General features: G+C 44.5%; 1 protein-coding gene across 1 annotated transcript; it reads right to left on the bottom strand.

Moving 5' to 3' along the window:
- Positions 1–6784: 6784 nt before the first annotated feature.
- Positions 6785–19619, bottom strand: LOC146862785 (keratin, type I cytoskeletal 19-like). Its single transcript, XM_085642088.1, has 8 exons — positions 19032–19619; positions 16108–16190; positions 15093–15249; positions 14015–14176; positions 12471–12596; positions 11600–11820; positions 8551–8636; positions 6785–7790 (listed from the first exon to the last, which is right to left on the bottom strand). The coding sequence occupies exons 1-8, from the start codon at positions 19575–19577 to the stop codon at positions 7624–7626; spliced, it is 1548 nt and encodes a 515-aa protein (XP_085498214.1). The 5' UTR covers positions 19578–19619; the 3' UTR covers positions 6785–7623.
- Between the last annotated feature and the right edge of the window lie 5669 nt (positions 19620–25288).

The raw sequence follows: 25288 nt of genomic DNA, 5'->3' as shown, positions 1-25288 counted from the left end.
TCAAACCTGATAACTGAACCAGATTGTTCTCCCCCAGGTGGATTACAAGCATGTCAGGGAAACCCCTCTGCTAAACCAGCTTCATCAGTCATGTTATCAAACTACTCCAATGCATTCTCCCTTTACCCAACCATTGCACCTCATGTCAGCTGCTTTGGAGGCCCAGCTATCATCCATACACTTGCTGGTCTGCATACTTCACCACCCAGCGCACAAAGGAATGTCCCACAATCCAGATTACCATCTTTGTATCTGAACCTCTCATGCACCCTGCGGTAGAAAAAAGGCAATTAGAGCTGGCAACAATCCCCAAACCTCCACCCCGAAACCTGATCACTTCCGCACATAGCGCTCACAGTACCTTGACTTCCATATGCCTATATGTCGGGTCCGACCCCATGCCTACCGCAAACATGCAATTGCAGTTGCCGGCCCAATTCTAAATGAATGTGTCCCAAAAACCGGCAGGATCCTTACCCAACCCCTGCAAAGCCATGCACAACACTTCCAACAATTGGAACACAATAAACCTACCACCCCCTTCATGACATAAAACATCCAGCTGCCTCCTACTAAGTCACTCTTTGATCTTTCGCCATTCCCGCATGGGGCAAACCTTAAGACTTCCCCCCTTGCATAGCCATACCCATTTTCCCCTACCCCTATGATCCATCTTGGATCATCATAGCCGAATGCCCATTCGCCCATGATCCAGGCTCACTTCCTCATGCAACACCCACAACTCCTGAGTGAACCTCAAAAGCTCAGACACCAGTAAAGCGTCCAAAAACATCGAGATCATGCACAATAGGATAACAGCCACCTCAAACAGATCATAATATCAAGCAGTTAAAACTGCCAACAAATCATGCAAAAGCGCAAATGTAATTGCCTACTGCAACGCAGAGCTCCTCACAGCCCTCTCTCTGCCCCACCCTTCCAGAACTCAGCCCAGTATCTCATCCCTTGTTGGGTTGAAACCCCAGGACAGCTTGCCATAAAATGAAACTCCCGCTAACTTGCCCATGATAGTCGTGGGCAGTAAACCTTTGTCAATGCAAAACAAAATGCAACCCTCTCCCTTCAACTTCCTTGTGATCCTGCAACGAATCCCTTGGCAACCGCCCCTCAAGCTCCCCAAACTCACTTTAGCCAGCCAGTAGCTCCTTCTGGTGGACTCAGCCAATAAACTCTTGACCAGACCCACTACTCGCACTCCCAGGAGGCCCAAATGTCTGCAGGCAACAGTGGCTTCACCACCTCTGCTGCTGGTGCCAGCCTGTGAAAGCGATGCCACTGCGACTGAGATAATGAGTCTGCTATATCATTATTGACACCAGGAACATGCTTAGCCCTGAAAACAATATTTAAATGCAAACAAACCTGCATAAATCTCCACAGCAATCTCAGCACTCTCAAGTCTCTTGCTTTTTGTCTGTTCACCAAGTCAACCACTGTAATGTTGTCCACTTTAAACACCACCGTCCTGTTTGTCAATTCACCGCCCCACACCAACAATGTCACCAACAATGGGAAGAACTCAAGAAAGGTGATGCCATGTCCCTGACTCAACCAGTGTGCCAGTCATTCCTCCACACACCACCTCCCCTTCCAGAGCAAACCAAATCCCCGAGCTGCCAAACTGTGTTCTCATCCAAAAATCTCATAGACACTACTTTAATGTCATCCAAGAACATGTGCATATGCAAAGATCAGCCCTGACAGCCGAAGAGATCCGCCCTCCCTGTCATGAGACAACACCTCCTACGAGATAGCCATACCGAGTCGTTCTGAAAAGTCCGACCTGCCCTCACCACTCCGCATGCAAAATTCAAAAACCTGAGCAGCTTCTGCACTGCCCGCAACTCAATTCTCCGTACACTTATCATCTCAGAAAGGAAACCCTGGATCTCATGCACCTTTGTCCATAGCATCCTCGTCACTCATCGCACAGTGTCTAACTCAATGCCCAGGAATGTCAAAACCTCGCAAGGACCCTTGTTCTTCTCGGGGGGCAACGGTACCCCAAAGGCCTGAGCCAAAGTCTCAAAAGGCTGAAGCACCCTACAGCAGACCCCAGGGACCTTCCTGGGACAAACAAGAAGTCATCCAGATAGTAATACACCTCCTAATGGCCACTCGACTTAGTGAAAACTCATTGCCAAAATGTGCTAAAGGTTTCAGATAACGCCCACAAAATGGCACAACCCATAAGCAAGACCTTCCCATATAAATGGCACCTCCAAATTTCATGCCTAACAAAGAGAAATCAGCAGGGTGTATTAGCAAATGGTAAAACATGGATTTGATATCACACTTTGCTAGTTCAACATGGATTTGATATCACACTTTGCTAGCTCGGCACCCTGCCCACACTGTATTACCAGTTAAATGGTATCACCCACTGATGCATACAATACCCTACTGTCATCCTCTGCAATTAAGCTATTCACCAAAGCTCCCTCTGGCCGAGACAAGTGGTGAATCATCCTGAATGTTCCCACTACTTTTAAAGGTACCACACCCAACCCCAGCAGGGAGATGATCAAATCCGGAAGGGGCCAGTCAAAAAATGGGCCCACTATCCTCCCCTCTGCTACCTCTTTGTCAAATTTCGCTGCCACCACCACAGTAAGTTCTTCAGCAGACCTCAAGTTGTCTCCCACCTGTGCCCCAGGGGATCCTGGTACTCCACTCCGAAACCCTCTGTGAAACCACATTTCAGCTGCAAAGCTGTTTCTCCATCCAGGTACATGGAGAGCGAAGGTATCATGGCCTCCATCTTAATGGGTGTAGGAGCCTTTTGGTCCAGCCTGTCTCTGTTGTACACAGCCTCTAGAGGACTTCCATTGTTCCGTGGAGCTAGACAGTATGAAGCACCGCATGATAGGATGTAGACCCCCGCATTTGGAACAAGTATGTTTAAATTTGCATGGGTATCGGGAGCAAAACCCCTTGATGAAGATCCAACATGCCCCAACGTTGGGTCCAGTTGGCTTTGGTGCCTAACCCGCTCCTTGTGGAGTGGAACAGGGCTGAAAAGGCTGATATGTGATGACAGGCTTATCGTGGTGTGCCTAGAGGCTGTGGATTGAGTGGAAGACATCCACTGCATCCACAATTCCAAATCCACCACCCCCAAGGCTTATCAGGATTAAGGCTTATCCTAGCCAGGAACTCCTCATCGTACCTAAGCCACGCATAACCCCAATAGTGCATCTGGGCCTTCCTAATGTTGTCCATATATTTGAACAAAGCAATCGCTTTGTCTATAGCTTCTAACAATAAATACTGCCATAAATCAGAAATGGCAATGTCCAATTCTCCATGTTGACCTCTCCTTCGCGTGAATATCTCTATGTAAGAGTTTGAAAACATCAACATATTCATGGCTCTAGATCATATTCTTTGTCTTACCAGAAAAGTGGGACCCAAAAGGCATCCCTAAACCCATGTATGGCAACCTCTTCTTGTTTTTATCTTCCTCTGTAGATACCTCCCCATGGCTGCCACCTGCCCTTCTGTGTAATCTGTCTGGATCCTTTTACAGCTGTGTCATTGTCCCCTTTGAGGCACCCTTAGCCTACACCCCATCATCCTCAATGACACTTTCTCCCACACTCACGGTCTTGCAAGTCTTACCCCCGACCCATGTGTTTCATGTCCCACACCACCCAGCAATCTCCTTTACCCCCTGGGATTTTGCCTCTGTCTCTCTTCTCTCTGTGACTTCCGCTGCCCCTCCGTGTCACTTTGTCTATGGTGTTCCCTCTGTCCACACTTGACTTTTGATAAACACCAAATGTGCTACTCATTGCCTGCTCTCTCCTTTTCGACTTCTCCTCTGGCATCCCCACATCCTCATCATCACGCGGCTCACCTTCTTTCACTCATTGCTGCCATCATCATAGTCCACAACCAACTCCTCATCATCAACACTGTCATCACACACATTCCTCCACACCGCTCCACCACTCTTCCTCGCAAGTAAATCACCTACGGGCACAGACTACCGCTCCGGTCGAGGTTTGGGAGCTCGAGCCCGTGTCATAGTGGGGCCGCAGCAGACACCCTCATCTCTTCGGGCAAACGTCCAGGGTCCGTCATTCACCCTGATGGCATCCCCACCATTACATTATCGAGTACACATTAACAGGTGAGAGTAATAGGACCGGAGAAAGCATCTGATTTTCAAACACTCCCATGGACGTCTCTTGATAATTTTTATTTCTCCTGTTCAACTGGTTTGTTTTCGATACAGTTCATGTTATTGCAAGACTCAACAGGGAAACCTAGCACATGCCTCTGAGCCAACGACGTCGGTTTTGGCTTTCCGGTAGAATCTCGGGACCCAACAGACCGTTCAGAGGTTAGATGTTTTACGTAGCGGAATCATATTTGACGCACTGAAAATTGACAACTTTTCTTAATCACATCTGACTGACACCACTTTTTCAAGGAATGTTTTTTCACTAGTGGCAAATGTTGCATGCTGGGACTGGTAGTCAATTAACATCACCTTACCACTTATTAGCTTTCTTATCAGAGGGCACCGCAGCATGACAGTCACCTTCTTGGAGCTTCTGATTCTGTTCTTTCACAGATGAATAATTATATACATACACTTGTTATCATATGACTTAGTTCCTGCAGTGGCCATGTCTCACATTTTAATTCATCACCATTTCACTAAGTTAGAAATATTGTTGGACTTGCACAATGCGCTGAATGTCATACTTCCAATGAGTATTTCGATTGTAGTGACCCCTGACCAAGGGTATTACACCTGAAATTTGGATTTGTTTGAATGGAATTTGAGAAGTGAATTGGAACTATCTCTCCGGACAACACGAATGTGAAGTCAACATTTGTGAAAAGAAATCGATATCCACAGTCAACTGGATTAAAGAATAGATTTAATCTTTGAGTTTCAAATTGAATTATTGCCTGTGGACTGCTATAAAATTTAAGATTCACTGATTTACTAGGGAGCCCTTGGGCCATGTACACTTAATTAGCATAGGGCTTGGGTGGAGCCCCGTCTACAGCGTGCACACGAAGTTAGTTTTTAAAGATTTCAATTGTTACTTACAGCAGTGTTGAATAGTATTTGATTCAAACTCAGATAAAATACAGTGCATTACAACCACTCCAATAAGGACCCCCACCTGTCTACCAGCCTCTCCCACTGGCCATGAAGTGCCATCCCCCGCCAGGCTGCACCAAACTGGGGGCTCCCTCGCACCACCAGGCTCCCAAATCACACCCACTCCTTGTAAACTTGTGCCTGGTTCCTGTCCTTCTGGCACCCAGAGCCAGAGCCCCCCTGACCCTTGACCCCCCATCTTCCTGACCCTGCATGCTCTCACCTAAGGCATGAAACCCCCCTTCCACAGGACATGCGCACAATGCAGCCTCCTTCTCCCTGTACATATGCTCCCAGCACTCCTCTATTGAATGTGCATGCGCTGCTCTCTAATGGGGGCCTCAATAACCATCTCTTGCCATTTTCTGGCAGGGACAGGCTGTGGGCCCCACAGGGCCCTGCCCCCGCACCTCCCAGTGACCCCTCTCTGGTGAATGGAACAGCCTTGTGTGTGCCCACATCCCCCATCCCCCCTTGGACTGTAGATGGCTGCATCCTCAGCTAACTTATGCTTCTTAGTGGCTGGGCCCTATGACCCAGCCACCAATGAGGCACTACCCCCAGGGACAGGCCCTCCGAGAGGTCCAAAGGCCCTTTATTCCCTGGACACTCATCCAACTGTCTAAAGCACACTGCCCCAACATGAGTATGATTGGCATCATCAATATCCAGACACAGACTAGATATTAATTTATTGAGTGGTATTGCCGTGCATTGCTGAGTTTCTAGTCTACAACACCTCCTTAAGGTCAGTCATGGACTGCTCTGTACCAGGACACCAGAGGTAAACTCCACACATGAAAGAATTGGGACCCGTTAGTTTATGGATTTCTGATCGACCGATTCGCTGCTAATGTCCCCGGGTATTCAAAAATATAGTCTTTCTAAGTGTTTCTTCTACTTTTGGACATTTATGTAAATGCTATGTGGGTGTGTTTCTTTCATCAAATTTCAGGCTCACGGTGGATCTTATTGGTCAGTGAGCCGCCTGTAGTGTCTAAGCTCTAGTAGACACAAGAAGTGCTGTTAAATAGGCTTTCGGTCAGAATACAAATGCATGCGAGTAAAGATAGGAGCAAGTTCTGAAGGTGCCTCTCCCATGGAATGGTGGTCCCTAGAGCCTGCCAATCCCTCTGTGGGATGAGGACCATGTGTCGGATGTAGTTTCTGTTTCTGACTAGGATTGGACAGTAACTGGCACAACCTACAAGTTTGATTGCTCCAATTGTCACCGCTTGCTGTTCTTCTCTCAGGATACTCTGTGCCGCCTCAAGGGACTACCTGCTAAAGGTAAGGATGGGACTAGTCTCCTCCTGTCTGGCTTGACAATTGCACAGTGCCCGCCTCTCTAACCACCAGATCCGAATGTACTGATCTACATAGAGCATTCTGTCTCAAGGATGCTTCAGACACATACCGCCATCCACCTATCCAATCACTCTTTCACACAGACACTAGCAACATTTCCCCACGTATACAGTCGAATACAGTCCTCTCACCAATATGGAAAAGCTTAAATTCCCATATATTAATGCTGATACGATATATGTAGAAAATACCATTTTCCACCAAGGGAGAATCACATCCATCTGTTTGCACATAAGTAGCTGGAGAAGCCTAAATAAGAGGAGAAACACATTGTTTGCTTGCAAAAGGTCAACATCAAAGTTTATTTGGAAAACTAGCAGAGAAAATGTCCTTCATAAACCAAGAAACAATGAAGTCACATAGATAAGAATTTAAATGCTCCTTTACATAGACATTATGCCAGTGAGAGGGGAGATCAGGCAAAGGGGCCCTAAGGATACATCTGATGGTCAGAATATGTGGTGCTCAGACTGGTGTAAGACAGAGATCAGTCAGTCAGGTGGGTCTCACTCTATGGTTAAACTCCCCAGCTAGGTGTGTATGTCCGTTCCCCAAGCATTGCCTGTGTGCTATGAGTGTGCGTGTCTCAGCATTGCTTGAGAGCAGCTTCTGCGTTCTAGTTGGTCACTGAGTGGTAGATGTAAAGCCCTTCCAACACTACCCAACACGAGGCATGAGTGAAAATCACTGAATGTACAGCCCATGTTATAGGAGCATATCCCCACCACGTTCAAATTGTTTTTCAAGCATTGCTTCATACAAGAGCAATTTTACCAGGAAAAGTAAGCAAGATAGATGAAAAATACAATGAGGCCTTTAGAAACTCGACAGTGACAGTAACCCCAGGTTAACAAAAGCTCTCATCAATCCTAGTTTTTAGATTTCCATTCCAATGAACCCTGAGCCAGGCTCATCCTGCTTGTATCTAGACAAATGACACTACATGGTCCAGAATACATTGGAACACGTGCATGAAAAACCAGGAACGGATACACATTCCGCTGACCTGGAGCTGATTAGCCCACACACCACTGTGTTCTCTTAGTTCTTATCAATCTCAGGTACTGAATTCCAGGCCGACGGGGGGGGGAGGGGTCTCGATAGACATCTTATTTCCTTGTCTGAGAGGTTGGATGCTGGTCTCTGGAGGCGCTGTCCTGGGAGGAGCTGTCCCGGATGGTGCTGCCCCCGGAGATATCCCGGGAAGAGCCGCTCTCTGAACCATAGGATCCCTGCGACCTTTGGGCGCTGTAGGAGTCCTGGGAACCACGGGAGGCTGTGGAACAAGAAAGGAAAGTGTTTGAAATATATATATCACAACTGTTTAAGTCTCACCTGTAAAGGTGTGCTCTGTGATCCTTCAGTTAAGGGTCATCCCACAATGATGGACAACCAGCAACCATGTTCCCAAAAGGCCTGTGCCTCGGCTAAACTGAAAGGGCGGAGAGCCTCAGTAGCATGTCAGGCTCACTTGGCATCTGGCTGATCCTGCCAGAGGTCTAACAGCTTCTCAGGGGCACCAGGTGTCAGTAAACCTTATTTACATATTGGGCAGTACGTCTCTCAATGACGTTCTCTGTTGTTGGCAACAGGTAATATTTCTATTCAGATTTTTAAGTCTCTGTCACGTTTTCTTTTCATAGCCAGAAAACTCGGGGGCATGTTCAGAATAAATGATACCAGTTTTAAAATTTTCTAATTCTTTAGTTTAGCACCATCTTTTTATTCTGCTTTATGAGCAAGTTGTGTTGTTTTTATGGCGGTGTGCAAAGTCGGCTGCATTTGTGAATCTTTCACTGTATTATATATCATTTGCTGTGATAAATTTAAACCGACACTAATTGTATCATTTGGGATTCCAAAATTTGTGAGTGAATTTGGATATTTTGTATGCAATCTGTAAAATAACCACTGCTTGGACTTTTGTAGCTCTCGAGTTTGCCCCTTAAACATTGTGGGCTGCCAGATACCATGTACAGCTCAGTTCTTTAGCCCACGAGTGGCCAGGCCCTCCCTCACTGAAGACCAGCGCTTACCTTGTCTGCCCCCCTGAGCAGTGGAGGACGACGAGGATGAATAGTAGGATGAGCTGGAACTCCCCTGCTGACCCCCATCTTGAATGCTGCGAACACAGACAAGAATACCAATGAAGTAAACAGAAATAAAAGAAAACAAGAAGAGATAGAAATGAAAACTAAGACGGCCACTGAGGTGACCCATAGGTCTCCTTGAACTAAATGCTGCAGAGTTGTTGTCTCACCTGCATATTAAACCACAGTCTGCCTGTATTGTATTGCAATTGCATTTATATAGTGCTTACTACCCCTGATGAGGCATTGAAGCGCTTTTGTGTTGCACATGTTGGATGCTTTGCACAGCCTTGCTAATGTTTGCTGGTATTTGTTGGTGCATCTTCCTAGACTTGGACTGCAACTGACAGTCTCAAACCTGCTCTTCAAACTTCTAACACTACCCCAGAAATCCCAAACTGTCCCTTTGTGGGTAGTTCACCTAGCCATTTTTAGGTCTATCTACCACAGGCAACGCTAGCGGTCTGTAAGAGCACACGTTATCAACACTCATAGAAAATGGACTCCCATCAACCAATGGCTAGGTTGAGTTAGCTTCCTTCAACCAATCATATGTTTGGGTCAGCTCCCTTAAGCCATGATTTGGTTTCACATTTCAATCACATCCAATGAGTATTGTAAAGTCATGTATTTTGCAATCCTGATTTGAAATGGATGGTTAGTCTAAAAGGCGCCCTTGTTGTTTGTGACTTGTCCTTATCTAGGATGTACACAGCAGTAGCCATCTTACCTGAGGAGATTCAACTAGAGAAATGCTCTCATTGTTTGCTGAGCACCTTTCCAAAAGTTCTGCTGGAGTGGAGTGGCATGCAGCCATGTCAGAAGCGTTTGGGAGGCTGAGGGCCAGAAATGTTGCTGTATTCTTATTGGTTTTCCATCCGATGGCAACTCGTGATTAAGGAGACAGATCACTGGGAAAATGGGAAGCACAGTGTTTGGCGCCACCGAGTGGTGTTGCCAAATCAGCGGCCTCACGATGAAAACAGTCAGGCTGCTTTTTTTTTTAAACAGATTATGTAATGTGAACGCAGGTCCTCCAAGTACAGAGGCTGTGGCAAAGAGCCCTGGGTGCCCTCCCTTGGTGACAACCCAGGTGGCATGTATATCTCAGTACAAACTGATCCAACACAAATACAACTCCAATATCACAGCCCCTCATTCTGTTTGGGGTGACCTTTGTTTTAGTAATGTTTTCTTGAAATGTAAATACGGGGAACTGAACTACATTGCAAAAGGAGGTCATGTACGTGCTCTCTGCTGACATCTCTTGTGACCAGCTGCTGAGGAGTTAAAATTCCAGCACTGCTCATTCATCTTTGTGGCATCAAGCGCTACATAAGTATTACTAGTGGCGTCATCAGAAATGAAAAGTTGTTATATGTCTCCCAGTTGAGTCGAGGGAAGAATAAAGAAGATCACCATCTGTTAACTGTCTCAAAAACTGATTGTTGAATGTACTGTATATGACCTGTGACAAACATGTTGCACCTTTTACGAATATCAGTTGTGGTGCAGTACCTTTAGCATGTTTTCTTTGCTTGATAGATGTGGTTTAGTGGCTAAATTATTGATTATAGTCAAGAATCCTGGAACCTTATCCTGGCTTCCCCAAAATACAAACTGTTTTATCCTGTGCAAATTACTTCGGGGCATATTATCAAGGGCCGGCGATAAATATCAATCAGCGCGCTTAGCGCTTGTATATTTATCGCCGGCTATCGCTGGAGTTTATCACCCGGTAAGCGCGTTATCAACAACGCGCATCGCAGAGACGATAAAAATTCCAAAGATAGTGGGGATATCGCCGTTTTCCATGGTGGAATACGACGATATCATAGATGATAGGACCTGTGGTCTTAGCCACACAATCCACCCCCCATGTTAGATATGCCTTAGTCAGGAATTTAACAGACGTTAAATTCCTGCGTTAAGGCATACTTAACGTGATTTTAAATATCGCTAACCCTCGTTGTCAATATGATGAAGCTGAGTTAGCGATATTTTCCCAATGGAGTCTTGTCAGGCATGCCTGCTTTGCATCTCATTAGCGATGCGATGGGAGGCGTGCTGACAAGAGGCGCTATTGCCAGTAAACTGTTGCTAACAGCTGTTAGCGACAGCTTGCTGACAGGGCGATAAAAATATTGCCGCTTTAGCAGCAAAAAGTGCCGCTAAAGCAGCGATATTGCCCTTGATGATATGCCCCTTAGTTAGGTAGCCACTAACACCAGCATTTAGCACACATGGAAATTGAACAATTTGTTAGACACTAAAGGAAATAAGGTACACCGAGAGAGATGAAGGGGCATATCACCAAGGGCAATATCGCCGCTTTAGCGGCAATATTTTTATCGCCCTATCAGCAAGCTGTCGCTAACAGCTGTTAGCGACAGTTTACTGGCAATAGCGCACCTTGTCAGCACGCCTCCCATCGCATCGCTAATGAGATGCGAAGGAGGCGTGCCTGACAAGACTCCCCAGGGAAAATATCGCTAACTCAGCTTTGTCATATTGACAACGAGGGTTAGCGATATTTAAAATCAATTTAATTTATGTCTTAATGCAGGAATTTAACGTCTGTTAAATTCCTGACTAAGGCATACCTAACATGGGGGGTGGATTGTGTGGCTAAGACCACAGGCCCTATCATCTAGGATATTGCCGTTTTCCACCACTCAAAACAGCGATATCCCCACTATCTCTGGAATTTTTGTCGCCTCGGTGATGTGCGTTGTTGATAACGCGCTTACCGGGCGATAAATTCCAGAGATAGCCGGCGATAAATATGCAAGCACTAAGCACGATTTGCGATATTTATCGCCGGCCCTTGATAATATGCCCCTAAGCGTTTAACCCGCTGAGCCATCGTGCCATTGATCTGCACGATACTGGTTTAGACATAGCTCTGTCTGTCCTCTGCTTGCCTGACTCTGCAGTGGTTGTCAGCTCCTAGTTAGACCCTTCCCTGGCTGTAAATGTCCAAGTGGGGACTTACTGTGCACTTCCGTCGTCCAGCAGGCGGCGGTAGGTGGCGATCTCCTGCTCCAAGCGGACCTTGATGTCCAGCAGGATCTTGTACTCGTTGCTCTGGCGCTCCATCTCGCTGCGCAGATTGGACAGCTCCGCCTCCACCTTACCAATGGATGCCTGCAGCTGCGCCAGCTGTCCGCAGTAGCGCCCCTCGGATTCTGCCAAGGAAGTCTCTAATGCCGTTTTCTGTGGAGAAGAGATAAAATTACAATTTGGTCATGCGTCTCTATGGTGCACCCAGACGGATCATGTGAGGGACACCGTGTCTCTAATATAGCCTTATAGCCCGCCGTAGTGGGCTATACCGGCTATTAAAGGCCCGCTCCAGCGTTAAAAGCCCGAGCCAAAGAGGAGGGCCTTTAACAAGGGAGCGGGACTTTAATAGCCGGTATAGCCCAGCTACAAAAGGCTGTAAGGCTATTAGAACATTCTGCCACTAGAGGGCAGAATGTTCTAATAAATAAAACAAAGGCCTCTCCGAGCGGAGGGGATTTTAATTCCCTCGGGCTCCGAGAGGCCTTTGCGAAAACAACACTGGAATGTTGCTTTGCGGGCCTGTACCGGCCAGTAGAAGCACGGAGCACTCCATTGTATTCAATGGAGTGCTCCACATTCCAATGTTCTAATGTCAGTTACCGTTCTGGCAGTTTTAATATTGGTTCACTTCAATTGATCTAATCAGATGCAAATTAAAGGTCCTATTTTATTTTCAATGTGCGAGAAATTAGGCAGGAGGATTTTAATCTTTCCCCACTTTTCTCTTACTGGGTTATAGGTCGGCCTCGTGCGCAAGATGGCGGCCATGTTTTATCTGGCTGCAGAGTGGTCTCACTCACCATGCTGAGCTGGGCTTGAAGGTCGATTTCTAGACTCTGCACCGTGCGTCTTATCTCGATGATCTCCGTCTGGCTGGACTGGAGCTCTTTAGATGTGGTGGTGACCTGGTGGGACACTTCCTGAGACTGAAACACAAAATAGTATAATGCCTTTACATGGTCATATTTCCTAGCAGCGTTAGTACTCTCCTGCATTGTGCTAGCTTCCTACAGATACTTTACAAACAGTTCAGAAAATGCATACAGTGGAATGAATAAGTGAATGGGAATGTGTGTGGTCTAGTGGTTTCCTGGTCAGACATGGCACCATAAGACCTAGAATTCAGGTCCCTGCTGACGCCCTTGGCCACATGTGTGAACCTGAGCAAATAAAGACTCACACATGTGGTGTATTTTCTGTCAGCTGATGTAGAAATTAAGGATTGTCCAGAAAGAAGTCAAACGTTGTAGATAAGTACCATATAAAATAGAGATGTTTATATATCTTTGATAAAGAGGGTGTTTACCAATCACACGAAATGCACAAAGATATTGGATTGCATACTATGTTTAATATTTTCTTTTGGTTTAACCCTTTGTTCACCCTCTTAAATTCTCCTAGGCTTGTTGCTATGCCTTAGTTCCTGAATGTTGGGGGTCCATACATGTTTCCTGAATTTTCAGTGGCCGGATTCCTAGCTCAAACTATTGAATTCTCCTTGCCTACACTCATTACCAGTTTACCTGAATTTACTGTCTATACTCATTGCTAATGCGCTTGAACGTTTTGAGAACTTTACTCTGTTCCTGAGTTCTCCATGTCTAGACCACTTACCCGCATTCCTGAATTCTAGGAGCCTAAATTCCTTACTCATGTTCCTGAATTCTCCTTTTCTATGTTCCATAACACGGCCTGGGTCCAGGCACTGCCTATGGTCCTCGGTTCTCCTTATCTCAAACCAATAGCCGCATTCCTGAATGCTCTTTGTCTAGATTCCTAGCCCTTATGCTTATTTAGACTTTACCTACATCACACAATGCTGTGAATCCAGAGTGCTGAGCATGTTCTCAAATTCCCTGTCTAAACTCATATTCTACTCTCTTAAAAACTCCAGTACGAGATTCTAATGTTATGTTCCTGAGTTCACCCTCCCTTGACTTCTTGGCTGCATTCCTGAATTGCCCATGTTTGGAATCCTATTCTACTCTCTTTAAAGCCACCGGTCCAGAATCCATGATTGTGTTCCTGAGTTCTCGCAGTCTAGACTTCTTGAATACGTTCCTGAGTTCTCGCTGCCTGGACTCACTACACATGTTCCTGAATTCTCCTTAGCTAGACTCTTTCTCTACGTTCCTAAATTCCTAACTGTTCTGCATCAATGCTGCTTGTCTATGTTCCTGAGTTCACCTCTCCAGGCTCCTTAACAATGTTCCTGGTTTCCCATTTTCTAGATTTGCACCCATATTCCCGAAGTCTTCATATCTAGACTCCTTTCCCTGGAATTAGACTCCTAGCCCATGTTACTGATTTCTCCCAGTGCAGCCTCCTTGCCAAGCAGGTTTACCTGTGTCTGGAACCAGGTCTCAAGCCCTTTCTTGTTTGTTTCCATGAGTGTCTCATAATCTTCTCTCAATTCATTCAGGACCTTCTGGAGGTCGATTCCTGGTGCTGCATTCACTTCTACGTTGACCGTATTGTTCAGCTGTCCTCTCAGTTGGTTCACCTCCTGCAGAGAAAGGAAGGCTTAGGTCACTTTTTATTGATGTGCCAAGCTTACTACAAAATTCAAGAAGTATTTAATGATTGATAAACAGTGTAGAGAGGAGGTGACTTTGAAGGTGTAATATTGCCCAAACGATAGACAGTCTGGACTGGGGGGGTCCAACATGTTTCCTTGAAGGTCAATTTTAGATCAGTTTTTACTCACCTTGATTTTTAATGGAATACAGTTTCATAGACAATGCTGAACCTAATTACTGGCTTGGATTTTGCTATTTTAGACTTACATCTGACACCTCTAATCTAGGGGTATCCTGATAGGTACTGAGTGGGGTGCTGATGGAAAGATGGCGGGATAAGGGTGTTTTGGGCCGGCCAAACGTGGGTGAGTGAATGCGAAAGCTAAAATGGATTAGTGCATTGTGGAGGGAGTATTGTTAGAACCCTAAATAGTTAGAGTGCGGTTTCAGGGGAGAGTGGGCTCGATAGAGGTGAGTAGCAAGCGTGCAGTGTTAAAATCACTGCAAGGTGTAGAGACAGGGCAAAGAAGTGTCAGGTGGATACTAGCAAGGAGGTATGAATGTTGCAGCAGGTGCAGTGGAACCGGGGCCCCGAGTCCACAGAGCTCTTGGTAATTGCTGTGTTTTCCTACCCACCCAGTGGTCAGAGGTTTAATTTTCCATGTTTTCACTAAGGCCTGTGACGCCCTTGCTACGCCTCTGGTATGATAGGTGTTCTGGGCGAAGTGCAGAGTGGAGAAGTGTACAGCAGGTAAGTGTTGGCAGTTTGGAAGGAAAGATTGGTCATTTATGGCTGAGTCTGAGTGTTTTGGGTGATGATGGGCTACATATTCCAGGCAAGACCTTGTTTGATGTCTCTGAATGTGGTCCATTGGTTGGCCTGAGTGGAGGAGTCTCTCTTACCTCTGCGTGGTTCTTCTTGAGGGCAGCAACTTCTTCCTGGAGGGCCTCCAGCTGAATCTCAAAGTCAGACCTGGACAGAGTGAGGTCATCCAGGACCTTGCGCAAGCCATTGATATCTCCCTCAACGTTCTGCCAGATGGCGAACTCATTCTCATACCTGCAGCAGAGAAGATAGGTGGACTTTAGGCATCTAGGTGAGTGAGAAGTAGGTGCAGTAATACAGACAATGGAACAGAAGGAGAGGGAGGACCAGGAAGGAATATCGGGAAAGTTAGAAGGAAAAATGAAAGATATTGGAAGAGGCAAGTGGGGACAGAAGGAAGAAAAGATGTGAGGAATAAAGATGCATTGAGTAAGAAAGAATGAATATAAAAGAGTCAGGGAAGTGGTGAAAATAAGGAAGAAAAGGTATTTGAGGAAAGTAGGAAAAACAGGAGCGTAGACAGGAAGGTATTGAAAGAAATTAGAAAGATAAAAGGGAAAGAAAGGTTGACATGAAGGAAACGACCTGAATGGGGCAAATGAGAAATTAAAAAAATAGAAAGGCAAGAAGACTTAGGTGGAAGAAAGTAAGGAAACAGAATGGAATGAACAAAGGTATTAGAGAGAGAAATTGAGAAAGAAGGGCGGAACAAAGAAAAGTGGAATACACAGAAAAGATATAAAGAAAGTGAGTAAAGGAGAGTACCTAGAAAGGAGAAGTAAAAAACAAAGGATGGAAGGAATGGAAAAAGAAAGCATTTAGAAAGGAGTCTAGGAATAAGATAGGGATGTAAAGAAGGGGGAATAGAGTCAGAAGCCATGGAAGAAACATGCAAAATGAGGGATTATGGAAAGGATTCAAAGGGACGATAGAACAGAAGAGAAAAGGAAAAAGGAGACGGTGAAGATAGAAAAATTAGAAAACAGGGGAAAGAGTGGCAGCACAAGGAAAGATAGGAAACGGAGACATAGAAAATGAGGTATGGAATGAGGGTGTACAGAGAAGATCAGATGGATTGTAGCATGGACTCACTTCAGCTTGAAGTCATCTGCTGCCAGCCTGGCATTGTCGATCTGCAGGACAATCCCAGCGTTTGCGTAAACAGCTGCGAGGATCTAGGCGAAAGAGGGCACAGGAAATGACGAACAGCACAGCACTGAGGTCTGATTTAGCTCAGATAGTGATGGCTCGAGCAGACCAAGTCCGAAGATTGGTTGAGAATCAATGGCAGGATGAGCAGTACATTAGAGATCAGCCAATCGGATGCAAGGAGGGCTCTGGCGATGTAGACCCCTTCTCTCTCATCATGGGCAGATTAGAGGACTATTACCTCCCGCCACTGCTGCACACACACACACACAACAGGGTTCAACAACCCTCAACTAACACCATCTACTTACCCAGATCCCCTTGTAGTAGACAACTCACCCACAGCCTCACCAGACCACAAAAACGGCACTCACACACATTTACTCTGAGAGACAGAGCAATTGTCTTATCTTGACCTATGCTTGTAGGTAGAGAGCGACGATATTTTTACATTTAAAAATTCTTACATGGAGAGAGCTTCAACCTTTGTAAATCCCCATAGAATGAAGAGGAGAACAATCAACGTATCAGCTACTATGTCAGTATTTTGAAAGGCCATGGATGCGCCCAGCTTGCAGCGTCCTCCCTGACCCTTCAAGGCGCTGGCGCCAAATAAACTCTGGCTTTCTTGGACTCTTCCTGCTGCTTTCTGACTCAAATCAAGAGAGTTATGGAAGTTCCATATAGGCACATGCTTGTATGGAGAGAGCGCTGGAGTTTTTATAGTGATATACATTTAGATGGTGTGACCTATGGAGGTATCCTATTGATATAGGCGTATAAGGAGAACTAGGGAGGCTTCATATTGACAAACACGTGAGTCGAGAGCCCTGGAGTATTCCTTTTGGCATACAATCACCATGAGAGGGCGATAGAGTTTTCATATAGTCACACACTAGGAGAGACCTGTGCAGATATCCTATTGACACACATACATTCACAGGGCTAGGAAGGCTTCTAATTGACAAACACTTATGTTCATAAGTGTCTGGAGTATTCATATTGATATAAAGTTAGTTGAAGAGGCCTTTGAGTTTTGTAATTGATGTACACTCCCGTGAAGAAAGCTATGAAGTCTTCATGTTAACCATCACTTGGGCAGAACGATGGAGTTTTCATGTTGACGCACACTTACATAGAGAGAACTATGGGATTTTCATAGTGGCAACCACCACAAATATGCGGAGAGCTAGGGAGTTTTCATACTGACATTCATTTCTATGTAGAGATCTATGGCGTACTCATACTGACATACACATAAAGAGAGAGCGAAGGCGTGGCAGACTGACATACACTTAAGTGGAGAGAGCGACCGAATAGTCATGTTAACATTCACTTTTATATAGAGAGCGATGAAGTTTTCATATTGACTCAAATTTACATGGAAAGAACTGTGAATATTTCATATTGAAATACACTTGTATGAATAGAGCTATGGAGTTTACATGTGGAAACACTTACATGCATTGAACAGTTGACTTTCCATACTGGCAGACACTTTTATATAAAGAGCTTTGGGGTCTTCATACTTACACACACTTACATGGAAAGAACTTTGGAGTGTCCATAAGGTTGCACACGTACATGTAGTGGACTGTAGAGTTTTTTATATTCAAATGCGCTTTTATAAAGAGAGTTGCACATGAGAACACAATTCCATGGAGCGAGTTATACATTTTTTATACTGATATAGGCCAGTAGCAGGCAGATACAGAGCTTTCATATTGACACGGAGAGAGTTCTAGCTCTCTTCAGATGCTTGAAGTGCTGGTTCTAGCATCACTCCAGGATGTCAAGCAAAAGGGCACAAAATTATTCTCTATTTTGGTTTTAAAAGGCTGAGGGAAGAAAGCCTTTTGCAACGAGCGCAGGTCCTCTGGCTGCTGCCATGTTCTGTTGCCTTCCTCCCAGGACTGGAACTCACAATACATTGGATTAGATGACATAGAACGCACAATGGTATCTGAACGCTCCGGATTTAAAAACCTTGGGGCTTATTTACGAGCCCCTTGCGCCACTTTTGCGTCGTTTTTAACATGGGAAAAGTGTCGCAAAAGTGGTGCAAGGGGCTTGTAAATCTGCCCCCTTGACTTTCCGTATGACTCAGTTGTAAACACCAATCAGAGAACTGCGTGGAGGACCAATAGAAGGCCACCAATTGTATACCAACACAGGTAGCCTGGAGGATGCTGGTCCTACGCCAAGAGTTAAACAACAAAACTGAAGGAAGAAACTTTTTGCACATATTTTTCCCTCTATACGGAAATGCTCAAGGGGATGTGTGTGGTTAGAGCCAAATATTTGTATTTTGGGGGGGGGGGGGAGTGGGGTGAAGGGAGGCAGGCATTTATTTAACAAGAGTGTCTTGCAGTGACTTTCCTTGAGACTGAAAGCAACGTTTTCATCCTGACATCACTACTTCCCAAGATGCATCCTGTAGCTTCAGTCCACAGTCATGCAGCACTGTGTGGGAAGCACTAAAACAGTAAAAATGTGTGAACAATACAATCAAACGAAATTGAATCAAGCAATGAAACTGGCTTAGAAAGAAACTGTGTAAATAAGAAATGGTAAAAACACTACCTGATCTGAAAGCTAGTTCTAAGCGCTTCATGCAGTGAGCAAGCAAAGATCCTCGGAAGCACTTGCAATGCACACGTTTTGCCCCCTCTGAGAGGAATATTAGAAAGTCAGAACACAAATTTGATCAGACAGGTGATCTTGCTAGTAGGGAGCATTCTTACTCAGCTGATGCTGCCAGTATGGCAAGAATAAGGATAAATGACGTAGCCTGGAGTAGGGAGATGCTTCTACCACATGCCATGGCCACAAAGGGCTGCACTGTAAAGAGTGGAGGGTGGTCTTACCTTCTTCTGGAGATCTTGGATGGTGTCATAGTATTTACTGTAGTTCTCTGCCGGGCGTGGGCCATGTGTTAGGTACCACTGTTTTATCTTTTCCTCCAAGTCAAGGTTGGCTTGCTCCAGGGAGCTCACTTTGTTCATGTAGGATGCCAGGCGGTCGTTCAGGTTCTGCATGGTCAATTTCTCACTGGTATTGAGAATGCCACCTTCACTGTCGCTAGACCAGGAGCCCATGCCTCCCCCGAAGCCACCACCACTGGAGGCACCGAGAAAGCTGCTTCCGTAGCCACTACCAGATCCACCACCAAAGCTATGGCCCCAGCCAGCACTTGAACTACTGCCGAAACCACCGCTGGAGCCACCACCACAGCTTCCACCATATCCACCAGCACTACCAAAGCCAGCACTCATTTTCCCTCCTCCGTGCACACCACTCAAACTACCACCATAGCTCCCACCACCGGAAGAGACGGAGGACATCCGATAAGATGAGCTACCGCCTGTGCTCCCCTTCCCCTTCTGAGAACTTGACCCATACAAATGACTCATTCTGACGGCAGTAGCTCTCCAATCACTTTGTATGAGAAGATCTCAAAGTTGAGCACAAGTGTACCTACTCACAGGCGTCCTTATTTATACTTGTCTCAAGGGTTGGCCCATCTTGCAATACTTTTATTGGAGTCATCAGCCCAGTTGCCTATGCCAACTTTGGATCCATCACTGTTTTTTTTAACTTTCACTGCCTACAGAACACTCCACAATATTAGGTTGTGTGTGTTTTTATAATTTTAATTATCACTGTCATGAAAGGTGTAATTTAAAATGAGTTGCTCCTTTAGCAGTGAGTGAAACGATGGTGCCTGCTTCCACCCTGCCACGCCTTGCATTTAATCATAATCTTCAGGTTGCATAGCTATGAGGAAAAATGGAATACCCCGGGAGAATCACAGCCAAGCATGATAAGCTATCTCACAATCTCCCTGCTTGTAAATATGAGAAGAGATGGGCATTTTCATTCTCTGTTTCTCTGCCAGTCTGAGTGCCTTCAGCATGTTTGCCTTGAGAATAAATACACATTGTCAATCTCAGGATAGCAAACATGTTTCTGAGGATGCTTGATATATCTCGGCTCTATGCCAACACAGCAACCACAATAGCCTAAAAAAGTAATGTTTCAAGAGTTTTTTTAAACCAGGCAAAGTAAGAACAGCAGCGGAGATGAAACGAGCCAATGGGGCAATAAAGAAAAAAGCTCTCCCACCAAACCTGGAAGTGTGAATGTGGGGAACGGTCAGAAGGCCCTTATCGCTTGATCTAAGCATTCTTGGAGGGCAGTAATGCCAGAGTTTGTCCTTTATGTAAGAGGAGGCTTCACCCATCAGAGCCTTATGGGTGAGGCATCACATCTTAAAAACGGTGCGCTCTCTGACTGTGAGCCAGTGTAAGGTCCTCAGAGAGGGCACCGAGGGAGAGACTGCCGGGAGATTACAGACCAGGCATGCAGCAGTGTTTTGCACCACCTGGAGTTCGGCCAACAAGGTATCATTGGCAGCCATAAGCAAAGTGTTGCCATAGTCGAGGCAGCTAATGTCTAGGGCCTGGACCCAAGTCTTCCTAGTAGACGATGGTAACCAGGGGAAGATTTTCTTCAGAAGCCGCATGGTTGCAAAGTAGGTAAAGTAAGGTTGCCAACAAGGGATTTTGTTTATGATCACTTAGTTCAATTTCTTTCTAATTAGGTTTAGAAGTGTACTTTAAACCAATTGTACACGTAACATAAATGTTGTCAAAAAACTATTTGCAGATAAAAGGTACACACACGGGATTTGTTTTTGTGAATAAATCACAAGTCTTTTTATATAAGTCAAAGTCAAAAAAAGGGGGGGGATACAAAAGGAACAATAAATTTCAAGCAATACAGCATGAAAGATGGGTTAACTTAAATCCACATTTCATCAGATAACATCTATTTCCAGGTGATTTTAACAGAGACTAATTCCATACATGAAAAGAAATCAACTGTGGTTGTCTAATAATAAGGAATTAGATGATGGTGTCTAAGTAGGCCCGCAGATAGTGGAGATATGATCCTTCATGAATAGTGCCTGGTCTAATTTAACCACCAGATTTATCATGGAAGGCCTGGGGGAGGAAGCCTCCCCATGTTTTGAAGGCCACTAGACAGGAGAACAGAGGTCCTGGGCTTTGCCAAATAGCATAACATGAGTTTTTCACTGTATAGTTGAAGATAGTTCACTATCATCCAGGCCACAATCCTTCTCATACAATCCATGAATCGGTCCTTTACGCCATCAGAATCCTGACCAAACAAGACGATCAGCAGGGTGTCATCCGCGTATGCTATGACAACAAGGCCACAAGATTTAACAATCTAGCCAAGGGGGATATGTAGATGTTAAACAACATAGGGCTCAACGATGAGCCCGGAGGAACCCCTTTGTTGATAAAGATGGAGCAGGACTTAAATTAACCCAGCTTATCATCTGTGTGTGGCAATCTAAAAAATAATCAATCCAAAGTAGTACATTGCCACCGACACAGATATCAGGCAATCTGCAAAGCAGTATTTCATGAGAAACTGAGTCAAAGGCCACTGACAGGTCCAACAGCACCAGCATCTGGTGATAGGCAGATTGTGTCCGTAACTACCACCAGTGCTATCTCAGTACTGTGGCCACTCTGAATCCCCATTGGGAGGGATCTAGAATTTTAAAGTCCTAGAGGAATGCCATGAGCTGTTTGTTGACTAGGCTTTCCAGAATGTTCCCCAATAGTGGGAGAAGTGAGATGGGGCAGTAGTTAGACACGTTTTTTGGGTCTGCATTTGGAATAGCCAGGGAACAGGCACGTGACTTGGTGAAGTCATTGAGCATTTTGTAGAGCGATTCAGATGAGTTTTCAGCATTCCCGATTTTGCTAGAGATGTAGCATCTCCTAAATTTCCTTATAAGGGTGTGATAACTCGCAAGTGCACTTTTGTAGGCAGCTCCGTCTTCCAGTCTTCTGTCTTCACTACTGCTAAGCAGCCAATACAAGGCACTTGAAGGCTAATCTACAACTAGGGGTCAATCTTGTGATGTCATTGTTGGTCAAATGGTGTGTTTTGTCACTTCCACAACTCCTGTTGTTGCTATCAATAGACAACAATGCATTTCTGCGTCATGGGTCTACATTATATATATTCAGAAAAAATCCCACTGTTCAAAATACTGCTGATAGGCCACAGCTTCAAGGCCTTTCGAATGATACACATCTAAAAGAGAGAAGATGGTAAAAGAGATTTAATACCTTTTCAAATTAAAAAAACACAGCCCTTTCCAAAATCCACAAATGTATTTTTAAAGCCACATATCACCATACATTATCAGGAATTTGTTATCCAAAGCAGGAGAAGCCAGATCAACAATTGTAATAAACTGAGGTGCTAATGCAAATTATAGCCTCAGTATAGTACAATACTGTACTGCCCAAGGAAGCTTTGTCTTTAAGCTTCAAATCACAACACAGAAAATAGTCCACCTCCTCTCTCAGAAACCCCTAGATCCATTCTCTAACTTTATCCCTGCCGTCAACACTGCACAACAGTCGGCTGCCTTTTATCTAGTTATGTACTACACAAATCCATACATAGATAAAGGAGTCAAAGTAACTAAAAAGACATAAAAGTCCCAGCCTGACACAACTGGAATTGTCTTTTACTGTTAAACGTATACACCGTGGTCCAATCAGTTCTGAGGAAGATCCCATCATAATTATGCTGACCGAAACACATTGACACAACTAAGGCATACTCCTAAGCATAAAAGAAATATATAGCTCATAAAATATTTTCTGTGACAAAAATATTGAGGAATAACAATATTCAAAATTAGGATATAGTTGCTTCTCAGAAACACCCATTTATAAAATTTTGAGCGGTCATGTAAAATTAGGAGCAAATCAATCTTTAATTATGATTTGATATATGTGCGTTTTCAAATCTTTATCAATTTATAGAATCAGATGCATATAATGCAATAATCACAAGTGGTAAAGGGTTACAACATTTTTCCAGTTGCATGTATAAAAATGTTTACTAAGAAATAAATAATGTGTCTATTGTAAATAAATATCCATGGTTTCAATAAAGCACTGACCACATATGACACAATACCACTGTTCAACACATTTTCTTCTACAGGGAAGATTTAAAGTTTGATCATTCATAAAGGTGTTTGATTATTAGGTGAACATGAGTAATTTTGTGTTTTGCATTACATTTTTATTATTTATTCTTCTCCAGGACACTTTATGGTTATTAACCTTCTTTAGAGTACAGCTTTGGATAATCCCAAGACAATCTGTAAGAAGACATGCTTTTTCGAAAAAGGTTGGACAAAATTATAATTACAGTCAAGTAAGGTAAGACATTTCATTTCAAGAAAGCCTGAGGAATTTCATTAAATATGTTTGTACTAAGCAAAACGTTTTAACAAAAAAATCAAAATAAAAAAACTCTCAAAATATTTTCAATGCGCTTTCATTGATGTATTATATTTTCTATAACAAACAAATAACTAACAAAAAACAAAAGATTTATATTTCATTTCTGACAGTGTTTTTTAAAATGGTGGGATAGATTTCAAACACCGAACCCACTGTGATAGTTCCATAAACAAGAAATGTTTTGGAATTAAGACTCCCAAATAAGAGAGTGGAGTTGTAAGGAGGAGAGTCTGAGCTCTTCAAAAATGCAGGTTTGCACTAATTTTCTGTCAAGAGTGCAGGGAGGTAATGTCCTATTGTCGAAGAAATTTCCTAGGTGACATTTCTGGAGTGTGATCATGGTTAACTGTAATTGATAATATACCCAAAGAGCAAAAAGAAGAAAATAAGATGTAAAGGAGAATAAGGCAGAAGCAGAGTGCGATCCAATCGTTTTAGGTTCCTAGATCCAATCCTTCCTTTCCTTAGTGATATTCCAATCTGGCTACTCATGATTTTGCTAGTATAAGCTTTGCACCCTTACCCTCTCTAGTCACCCCATTGCTATCTATTTCCATCCACTTTAAGGCTAAATATATTCATCCAACCTTAGTAAGCTGGAATAGAGAAAACGAGTTATATTAAAGTGTCATGGTAAATTCTGGAAATGGTCAATCAGTGTCATGGTAAATTCTGGAAATGGTCACTCTTTCTTCAAAACAGGAGGGATTCATCTATATGTCCACTTCTTTGCCCAGTACAACTTACAAGGGCCAAGTGCTATGAGTAACTGCGTCAAAGGATTCCATGATGAATCATATCAAAAGAAATGGATACAACTATATGCAAAGATTCACACCTGCTATCTGTATGTTCCACAAAGCTGTTTCTAGCGGGCTCTTTAACACTTAACCTTTAGAGCTATTGTCTCAGTTTTGAATGTCACATATTTTAGATAATAAACAGTGATGAGTGAAGGACTCTCTCTGAATGATTAATCTATCCTACAAGACCAGCTAAGGATGGTTGAAAAATGGTTGAAACATGTTGATTAAACTTACCCGTTAGGTTGTGAAACTGATAGTAAGCAACCAAGAAATGTAATTTACGTTCCCCTAAACCACCTTAAGTGTACATATCGCTTTTCTATTCTTTTTCATTTTCATTAATTTGCGTGTTATCTTTTCGTAATTTTTTGCATATTTGTTCTACATGCACACACTCATCGCTGCGGAGCTGGGACCGCCCGTCGGTAAAGCGGCGGTCCCGCTGAGTGTATTAGGATGTGCCCGCCAATATGGCGGGCGCATCCAGGCCCCTGATCATTGCGGACGGTGCTGCTGGCTGCAGCACCGTTTACAATGCACAAATGCCACGTAGTACATTTCCATGCACAGCGTGGCAGGCACCACGCGGTGCCTGCCACCTTGTGCATGGAAATGTAGAGTGGTACCATGGGTACTCCCCAGTGCACATAGACCCTCCCCCCACACAGAGTGGGTCCACAACGGACCCCAGAACCCAGCCTTTCCATGGCAGTTCCATGCCATGGAAAGGCTGGCTGACGCCAGCATTGTAATCTGGCGGGCGGTGCCTGCTAGGCACCGCCGCCATTTCACACATGCTGACCACTCTGCCAGGCAATCGTGACGATTGCCGTGGAGGAAGCGTGGAGGGCGGTCTTTGTGACCGCAGCCGTCACTAAGCGATTCCCCTGCCATCCTAATGTGGCGGGGGGAAATAGGAGCCAGATGGCAGAGGTACCGCCACCGCCG

Source organism: Triturus cristatus, chromosome 2_2, assembly GCF_964204655.1.
Source record: "Triturus cristatus chromosome 2_2, aTriCri1.1, whole genome shotgun sequence".
In the NCBI taxonomy this organism is placed as follows: Eukaryota; Metazoa; Chordata; class Amphibia; order Caudata; family Salamandridae; genus Triturus; species Triturus cristatus.
The sequence above is the reverse complement of the archived record's forward strand: the minus strand, read 5'-3'. Positions and strand labels throughout refer to the sequence as shown.